General features: G+C 38.3%; 1 protein-coding gene across 1 annotated transcript; it reads left to right on the top strand.

Annotated features, from left to right (window-relative positions):
- The first annotated feature begins 122 nt into the window (after positions 1-122).
- LOC113046118 (frizzled-2) lies at positions 123-3,090 on the top strand. The gene has a single exon (XM_026207003.1). It carries the CDS (start codon positions 408-410, stop codon positions 2,058-2,060), a length of 1,653 nt encoding a protein of 550 aa, XP_026062788.1. The 5' UTR covers positions 123-407; the 3' UTR covers positions 2,061-3,090.
- The last annotated feature ends 7,356 nt before the right edge of the window (positions 3,091-10,446 follow it).

Genomic DNA, 10,446 nt, shown 5'->3' with positions numbered 1-10,446 from the left:
CTTATTCTTCGATACCATAACTTCTTACCCCAATAAAACTTTTTTTTTTAAATGCTCTAGGTTTCAGATAACTAATGGCATATGAACGATTCAATTAGTCTGTAGACCTTGTGATTGGGGTTTAGAGTAGAAATCTGTTTCAAGACCCCCGAATTCCCTCCTCCTCATTCACACTCTCTTCAAAGTCAGCAACAGGCAGCCCAGGGGGAACTTGAAACAGTCTGACGGACAAAGCGGTGAAAGTCATGCTGTCGCTCCTGCGCTCAACAGATATTCCATACAAAGTATGCCGTTTACACTAGCTCGCGAGTCTTTTTGTTTTCGATTAGCAGATAAAATGTCGCCCAAAGCGTAGCTTGTAAACTCACGTTTTATTCAGTGACAGTTTGACGGAACTTTGTGGGACAATGCAAGCGAGTGCAAGTTTGTGTCTGTTTTTGGCACTGGTGTTGCCGTGCTGTTTCGTGGCGTCTGGACAGCATCACGGAGACAGTGGGATAGCCTTTCCCGACCACGGCTTCTGTCAGCCCATAACTATCCCCCTGTGCACAGACATCGCTTATAATCAAACCATTATGCCAAATCTGGTCGGACACTACAACCAAGAGGATGCTGGGCTGGAGGTCCATCAGTTTTACCCACTAGTCAAGGTACAGTGCTCTCCTGAACTCAAGTTCTTCCTGTGCTCCATGTATGCTCCAGTGTGCACGGTTTTGGAGAAAGCCATCCCGCCGTGCCGCTCCATTTGCGAGAGGGCAAAGCACGGCTGCGAGGCCCTCATGAACAAGTTCGGCTTCCAGTGGCCAGAGCGGCTGAGATGTGAACATTTCCCCGTGCTGGGAGACGGACACATCTGTGTGGGCCAGAACGACTCCGTGGCTACAGTGTCGCCCGTTCACATGCCCGTCCCAAGAACACCTGGCATTCAGCTGTACTCTTCGTTGGACAAACCGTTCCGCTGCCCGGCAGTGCTAAAGGTGCCTTCCTACCTCGGTTATAAGTTCTTGGGCGAGCTGGATTGTGGTGCTCCATGTGAGTCCTCCAGAACACAACGGGTTTATATGTTCTTCACGGACCAGGAGATTGGATTTGCCCGGATTTGGATCCTCATCTGGTCCTCCCTCTGCTGTGCATCAACCTTATTCACCGTGACCACGTATTTAGTGGACATGCAACGATTTAAGTACCCAGAACGTCCTATTATTTTCTTGTCCGGCTGTTATACCATGGTTTCCATTGCGTATATCGCTGGTTATTTTCTTGGGAACAAAGTTGTGTGCAACGAGGGCTTTTCTCTCGATAGTTATAAAACCATCGTTCAAGGTACGAAGAAAGAGGGCTGTACGATTCTGTTCATGATGCTTTATTTCTTCAGTATGGCGTCTTCGATTTGGTGGGTCATCCTGTCTCTCACTTGGTTCCTGGCGGCTGGTATGAAATGGGGCCATGAGGCTATCGAAGCCAATTCACAGTACTTTCACCTGGCTGCCTGGTCCGTTCCGGCTGTAAAGACTATTAGCATCCTGGCCATGGGACAAATCGATGGAGACGTGTTAAGTGGCGTCTGCTTTGTGGGCCTGAACAATTTGGATCCCTTGAGGGGCTTTGTGCTGGCCCCGCTCTTCATCTACCTCTTCATTGGCACCTCGTTCCTGCTGGCCGGCTTTGTGTCCCTGTTTCGCATCCGCACCATCATGAAGCACGACGGTACCAAGACGGAGAAGCTGGAGCGCTTGATGGTCCGCATAGGTGTCTTTTCAGTTCTTTACACTGTCCCGGCCACCATCGTCATCGCTTGCTTTTTTTATGAGCAGGCCTTCAGGCAGCACTGGGAGAAGAGCTGGATCAGTACGAACTGTAAGCGCCTGGCCATCCCCTGCCCCATGCATCCCGCTCCTCACATGACCCCCGACTTCACCGTCTTCATGATCAAGTACCTCATGACTCTCATTGTAGGGATCACTTCGGGATTCTGGATCTGGTCGGGGAAGACGCTGCACTCTTGGAGGAGGTTCTACACGCGTTTGACCAGTAGCGGACAAGGGGAGACCAACGTTTGAAACTGGCGATCATGGTCCACATTTTCATGCAATGATAACAAAAACATAACTAAGTGCCTTCGATCCTCAGTATTTTGAAAGCAGTTACACTTGTACACTTATTTTTAGACTGTCAGAGACTTTCAAGTGGAAAGAGAAATGGAACATAAACCACTTGAATTCCCCAAAACAAACATGGCCAATTTGATACCAAGTGCAGAAACGTTTTCCTCCCCCATTCTGTTGACCCCCCGTTTTTTTTTTCATAAGCTGCTGGCCATAAAAACTTAACTTAGAAAGTGAGATACCAGCTGGGAATTCAACAAACGACAGAGCAATGAGAGCCATGGGGGGAGGAGAGCTTGAAAGCTTGTCATCTAATATACAGCAGCCAGTTGTGCTAAATGTAATTACAACATTGTACATAATATTTGTAAAAATCTGCATTTGAACATAGTTATATATTTGTATTTAAGCAAATCTTCATTTTTTTGTGTGTTTCAGAAATTGGTACTTACTATTTGATGCTAGTATCTAGAATATTTTCTGCCACTAGTCTCTCTTTCATGTCTTCTATACTCACGTTTGTCCCTCTGTTTCGAATTAAAGTTGTTGTAAATAATACTCTTCTCTTTTTAAACTTTATTTAGTTCAGAGATAAAAGAAAAACGTATTTCATGACGTGTTGTGGATTCAAAGGAGTAGTTCACCTAAAAATCTGTAATCTGTCATTTACTCACTTTCTTGTTGTTTGAAACCAGGACAAGCGGAAGACGGAATATTGTTTTGAAAAAGTGTTTTGTCTTTACAATGAAAGCCAGTGAAATGTAGTGTAATTACAAGTGTAATGTTGTTTTTGATATTGATTGTAAGGACAAAAAAAAAAATCTTCAAAATGTATTTTTGTGTTCAACAGACTGAAAGTTTTAGGTGTGAAACAACACGAGAGAGTAAATGATGACAGAGTTTTCCTTTTTGGATTCACTGTCCCTTTAAGCAGGTTTTTGCATAAAAGCAACTGCAATAATTCAGTTATTCAAATATTTAATCCATATGTCTGTAATTGTCATTCATTTTTCTACCAGATCTTAAAACTGTTTTTCCACAAAGCCTATCCTAAACCTGGAGATTGGAACGGTTGTATGTGAGTCAGAGAGAGAGAGAGAGAGAGTATGCTGCTTTTTTTCCCCTCTCTTTCTCTCTTTCTCTCTCTCTCTCTCTCTCTCTCTCTCTCTCTCTCTCTCTCTCTCTCTCTCTCTCTCTCTCTCGCTCTCTCGCTCTCTCTTGACTGTAGTGTGAAAGAGGCAGCCGTTGAGGAGAAAATGGATCTCGTATGGTCCCGGGAGCTGAGGCATGCAGCGAAAAAATGGAAAGCACATGGTGTGTGTGTTTGTATTGGTATATATGGTTTATGAGGACACAAATGTGTATAATGACATGGGTACTACAAAATAAACACTTCCTGTCCCCCCGTAAAACAAAAGGCTTAAAAAAAAACATAGAAAATGGTGTTTTATGAAATTCAAAAATTGCCAGTAGTTTTCTGTAAGGGGTAGGTTTAGGTGTAGGGTGATAGAAAATACAGTTTGTACAGTATAAAAACCATTACACCTACAGTATAGAGAGTCCCTGTAAACCACAAATGCAAGTGTGTGTGTGTGTGTGTCACAAACCAACGTGCTTTACTGAAAAGGTGGATTGTAGTAGTCTGTTAGTGATCAGTACAAAGCTTTTCTAAGGTTGTAACTTTCTCTGAATCCATGTAAGGCTGATTGATTTTCATGTCTTCTTTGCTTTGGCCTGTGAGCATATGTTTGTGAGCTCAGATTTCTAATCTAATTCATGCTCGGCCCCTCATACAATGTTTGCTTTCTCCCTTTACACCAAATCTTATTCATTTAACATGCACCACTCTCTGTGGAAGTGTATATAAATATGCTGTCAAAAGTTTCCTTAAATGTTTAAGGCTTTTTGAAGAGGTTTCATATGCTCAAGTTGCACGTATTTGATCAAAAAGTACAGTATAATCAGTAATATTGTGAATTATTAATATTATTTTAAAGTAACTGCTTTCTATTTGAAAATATTCCTGTGAAGGCGAAGCTCTATTTTTAATCTCCAGTGTCACATGATCCTTCCTAAATTAATATGCCAATTTGATGCTCAAGAAAAATTTCTTATAATAGTCATGTTGCTTAATATTTTTGTGTAAACCATGATAATTTTTTTCTGGATTTTTTAATGAACAGAAAGCTCAAAAGAACAGCATTGGTTTCCAATAGAAATCTTGTACAACATTATAAATGTCTTTACTACTTTTGATTAATTTAATACCTCCTAGCTAAATAGAAGTTTTAATTTATTTTTATTTTTTAAATGCAGTTTTAGATAGTGCTGAATGCCGTTTCAGGTCAGAGTTATAATAGTTTTTTATGTCAACTATATTCATGTTCTCAGCAGATGCTTGCTTACAAAAGCAACTAAGAATAACTCAAATCCAGTATCTCAAAATAACTAGAATTACATTAGTCTACATTATCTTCAAATCATCTGTGTTTTGAAAGAATAAATAGCCATGATGATACTGTACTGTACATTCCAAGCTCAGCATGTTTACAATGCCAGTGATGTGAGTTTTCTTTTTCTTTTTTTATATTTTAGTTTGATCAAACAAACTTTTGGTGTCTGCAACAAAATGTACTTTGCATCAGCGATTCTCAGAACCCAGACTTTACAATGTACATCAAATAGCATACAACCCAAAATTGTTTGATGTATTGTATAAGAGTAAGAAAAGTGTCCTAAAAATGAGACTTTGGTATTTATTTATATCACCCCTGAAATACAGCTTACAATTCAACATCCAAAGCACAATGTAATCAGCATAAGCCATGTTTAGTCACAGCCCACCAGCTGAGAACCGCTGCTTTGCACACACACGCTCACCATTACATCTGATAAACACACACACATAATCCTGGTAGCAGAGCTGATAGAGGGTACAGATACCTCAAATAGTACGGTGCCAAACTAGAAAGCCCAGCATACTGTGTGTTCATGGAAAATGTTGTGTGTAGGTTTTTGTAGATATGAGAGATACGTCCTCTCCTTCAGAATAATCTCCCAAACATTTAGTCAAGCGCAAATGCTCATACACACAGACTTGCAGCGCTGGAATCCTTCTGAAAGATACAGACCATAGTTCATAATTCTTTTTTTTTTTTTTTTTTTTTTTGTTGAAGTTTTACATATTGTAAATTAATTAAATTAATTTGCTCATTACACATTAAAAGTGGTAACATTAAAGAGCAATTTTACCCGATTTAACCAAAATTGATGTATTTAGGTTGATTTAGTGATATTATTATAATATTATATAAAATTCTTTTTTTTTTTTTTTTGAGTAAAACCAGTTAATTAGCGTTAATGTTAAAATAAACATAAACTGCATTTTACCTTTGCTCTAGCTTGTGTACTATAGATTCTAATTTAAACTTGCCATTGTTTACTAACGATTATTATTGGCTCATTTGTAAGTAAAGGAAAAAAAATTAAATGTTAAAACATTTGTTTCAGATCAGAATAAAAATTCTACAAATGTGTCAAGGTTGACCACATTAATTAAAAACACAAAATATATATCATCGATTTTAGGTTAATTTTGGGTTAATGTTTTTTAACCATAAACTTCACAATTTTTTTGCTTAACAAGCAAATAAATAAATAAACTTTCCAATGAAAAATAAATCATTAAAGAAAATCTATAAAAAGTAAACTATTAATAATCTTACACACAGAGAAAAAAATATATGTGTGTGTGTGTGTGTTTGTTTCTTTCTGAAAACAGTGAATGTTTTACCTCTTAAGTGTAATAATTATATTTATTTACATATACACACACACATAACATTTATTTACTTCTGCACTGCTTATGGTTTAAGTAAATTCTGTCTCTTTCATTGAAGTCTATGAGTAAGAACATGCAATTGTGCTGAAAACTCACCTCTCTCTAATGATCGTACTGAATATTTTTTGAATATTTTTTTTGCTGACTTCTCAGAGATTGTTGTTTTGCTGATAGCTTAACAGTGCCTTCAGATCTGTGCAGAAGATATTCATGTCTCTCCCTGCAGAGTCTGTCATCACTTTCATTCTTCTTGTGGCAGATGCTTTGATTCCTCGGAGGATACAAGAGAGATTTAGGTTAGATATAGCATATGTACTAGATTAGTAACAGGTGATATAAGGGTGTTTTATGACATATTATATTTATAGGTGATATAAACGGTAATGTGTTGGTGTGGATAGAAAATAATGAATTTCTGAGTGTGATTTTGGTTTTAGTATTATATGGCTTTCCGTGTTTTCTTCAAATTACTATACACACCCAACTCACTCTCCCTCTCCCTCTCTTTTGCTCAGATGAAAGTAGGGAATGCAGTGAGCCAGTGGCCAAGTATAGAGCATTGCTCTGACTGTACTCTATGAATTTGGCTGGCTCAGTGACAGCTTATATTCTGTGTGTGTGTGTGTGTGTGTGTGTGTGTGTGTGTGTGTGTGTGTGTGTGTGTGTGTGTGTGTGTGTGTGTGTGTGATGGCTGACTTGCCTAGAAGTAGATTTTTGATTATAGTCCAAGCTGATTGCAATCCCTGTTTGCCTTTCCTACCAAAGAGGGAGGTGGAGGAAGGCATAAATGTAAGAACAAAACAATGAAGTAATAAAAAGTTGGATATGTCTGCTGGAGTGGAGGGTAAAGTGTGCTATCCATGATGCTTTTATGCGATCAGCTGAGAAGATAATGCGGGAAATTCAGCAATACTGGAATAAGCAAAGCAAAAACGTGGAGAACAGAAGACCGTTGAACAGAACATTTAGCCTTTAGCCTTCAGGTCAATAATGAAAGCAGCAGCCGATGTTCTACTGTACCAAACACTTTCTGTGTTAACATCGGTTGATAGAAATACAACTGTTCACTTTTTTCTTCATGTTAGCTCAGGTCCTTTAAATATTAACAGATACAGATTTAAATTAAAATGGGATTATTAAATAATGAAAATGTAATTAACTTTAAGTGTTTTTATTGTTAGTTCATGTTAGTTCAGGTCCATTAAATAACATTAACCAATACAACTTTTATTTTAATGTATTAATAAATGTTGAAATTAAACTTTAGGAGTATTATAGCATATAAATGTCATCAAAGCAAAAAAGACATAGACTTAAATGCAATCTCTTGAATGAAATCTCATGGCAGTGATACTTCCACTTGTGTGGAGGAGTAGTGAGGGGATTGGCTTCATGCTGTTGGCATGTGTTACAAATGTTGATGGTTTGCCAAAGAGGCTTTACCTTAGAATTAATACTGAGCTAAGCTTCACTCTTCCCAGACTTCCTCTGTCTTCACTCACAGCTTCTGGAAGAGACACATGCAGATCAAAGCATTTTCTCAGATCTTCTTGTGTATTTCCCTCTAACAGGTTTTTAAACATGTTATGCTATGAAGCTCGCTAAATGTGAGAGCAGACATAGCAAAGGAGAAACTGGACAAAACAAACATTCATCAGCTTAACAGAAAGTAAAAAACTATGGGTTTAGATCTTATGATGTGTGTGTGTGTGTCTATTTCTTTTTTTATGCTTGTTGAATTAAATGGCCTTTATCTTCTCGGCAGGGACATGAAGGGACAAGCTAAATAGTGGGCGAAGGAATGCTAACCATCAGGTCACATACTGATTATATCACACACACGCCTGTTGAAGAATTTTTAAGTGTATGAAGGCATGTGGTGGAAGTACAGTGTTGTTTCCCGACCACTGAACGCTTGACCAACCTTCTAGCAGAATCCCTCCATCTTTCCACTCGCCTCTTTATATACAAACGGGAAGATTCTGTTTTCCTGTTTCCATCTTCCTCTGCGAGAATTACTTCCGATGCAGAATTGAAATTGTTGTGACAGAGACACTGACATCACTGTTCAGCGTAAACTGTAAGTGTGATAGCACATGTCCTCTTTTGTGGGGACAGTCCTAAAGAGAGAGAGAGAAAAGAAAGAAGCATTCATTTTGAAAGTGAATAATTGTTTAAGCAATGATGTCAATAAAGACAATCATATTGTTCCAAAATATTCATTTTTCAAATAAATGCTGTTATTTGATCATCAAAGAATCCTCCAAAACGTATCACAGTTTCCACAACAATATATTTATACTGTATATATTATATATATTATAAAACTTTATAATCATTTATAATATTAGTGTACTTCTACATAGAAATTTCAGTGAAACATTAAATGCTCGGCAAAAGTGGAAATATTTCCACTTTTCACACATTTCACAGATTACAGAAATGGTATCTGTTTGTGTCTAGTACATGTGTGTTTGCTTGCATGCATATTTATCTTTGTCTTAAAGTAAGCCTCAGTCTGCGGATGGATCTGCCAAAGGGAAGTCTTGAAGAGTGTGTGTGTATGTGTGTGTGTGTTGCAACAATGGCTTGTGCTACCAGCTGCTGTTCAGAAAAGTGACGACAGCTGTGTTATGACTGTTGTGCCTGTGTGTTGTGTGTGATGGCTATTTACAGAGCAGGACACCCAGAGAGGATAATGATGGCCTTCTGTGTGAGCTTGCACCTTAAAGAGCTGAAGATCAGCAATGGCAACAAATTGAGCGATTGCAGTGGATGATTCAGCGATGGATGCCAAATTTGTAAAGAAATTACAATATTGTTTATTATTGCATCCCACTTGTGTCAACCAAGTAATCCATTGCACATTTACACTAAAAAAAATCACCTATTTCAACTGAAAAACTTTATTTATTTATTTGTTATTATTATTATTATTAAGTCAATCAAATATTTTTTTTTTTTTTGCACAATGCATTCATCTTTAGGTGACTTGCTATGCAGGGAAAGTCCACCCAAAAATGAATATTCTGTCATCATTCCCTCACCCTTGTGTCATTCCAAACTTGTATGACTTTCTTTCTTCTGCACAAAAAAAGGATGTTATTATTAATGTCTCGTTTTTGTGTGTGTGTGTGTGTGTGTATGTGTGTGTGTGTGTGTGTGTGTGTGTGTTTTTCATACAATGATAGTCAATAGAGCCAATGTGGATCTGCAAACTCAAAAACAGTCCAACCCTGAAATGATCTTCTTTTGTGTTCTGCAGAAGAAAGAAATGTATACAGGTTTGAAACAACGATGGGGATGAGTAAATGATGACAGAATTTTCACGATGATGGATGAGCTCTCTGTTCAAAAATAGAGTTTAAAACAGCTTTAAAAAGTTAGCATACTATGCACAAATGCAATTTTCTGGATAGTGCCTCCAGAAATGTTTGTTTCATTCATCTTTTTGTTAAAGTTGTGATAATCATACTCTTTTACACACACAGTGAGAGTAAGCTGTGAAAGCTGGATAACAATTTGGTGTGAAGTGCCTGTATTTGTATGAGAAGCTTCTTCATGATGTGATCACATTGCATTGTGGGTGTACGGCCTATAGCCTGGTGTGAGCTGACCCGGGGCAGAGCAGAGGTTTGGGCTGAGGGTGGAGCTGTAATGGGAATCCTATCTCTGTCTCTTCAGGTAATGAGTAACAGCTCTGGCTCCTGACAGGCGAGTCACATTGCGTCAGGGCTTTAATAGAGGCCTTTAAATGGCTCATCCTTAGGAATTTACAATCCCATTCCCACCCACACAAACTCGTTGAGAGGAGAACTGGAGAGACAAGGTGGCTAACGTACAATTGCGTAAATGTACTGCTGGAGGCAAAATGACGGCAATGAGAGCCGTGCGTGAGTACGACTCAGAGAAAGAGAAAAACAGAGAGGAGGGGGGAGTTTTGTAGTTTTTGCCTTCGTCGTCTGTATGTCTGTGTGTAAAGTTGATGGGCTCTACATTTGCTCTGTAATTTCTCCCTTCTAGAGTAATCACTTCCATCTGGGACCTGCCCAAAGAGAGGCCCCAGATTGAAGGTAAGAATTAGTTTCCCATACACAACATTACAGGATCAATCTCTACTCTCAGATCTCTGAAATGTGAAACTAGTTTAGGAAGACTACTTGATTAAATGAGAGCTTACGCTTTAGTTGTAGGAAAAGCTTGAACTAAAAATCAAGAAGACAAGTTACAAGTTAAGTAGAAGAGGAAGAAAGATAAAAGAAAAAGCAAGTTCACATAACAGGAAGTGAGCACTGGAAGAAAAAAAAATCTGTGCAACTGCCAGAAGACATCCATGAAACAACTGTAGCAAACATGTAAAATGATATGAAGGTCCCTCTTTCTGTACTTACAGTAGAGTTAACTTAGACACACTGCCATCTGCTGGCCATTGTTATTATCTTGCTCGCTCTATTTTAGTTTAAAAAGGAACCAAACCATTTTTAAATAAAAATACAAACA

Source organism: Carassius auratus, chromosome 3, assembly GCF_003368295.1.
Source record: "Carassius auratus strain Wakin chromosome 3, ASM336829v1, whole genome shotgun sequence".
Taxonomy (NCBI): Eukaryota; Metazoa; Chordata; class Actinopteri; order Cypriniformes; family Cyprinidae; genus Carassius; species Carassius auratus.
This window is presented reverse-complemented; position numbering and strand designations above follow the sequence as displayed.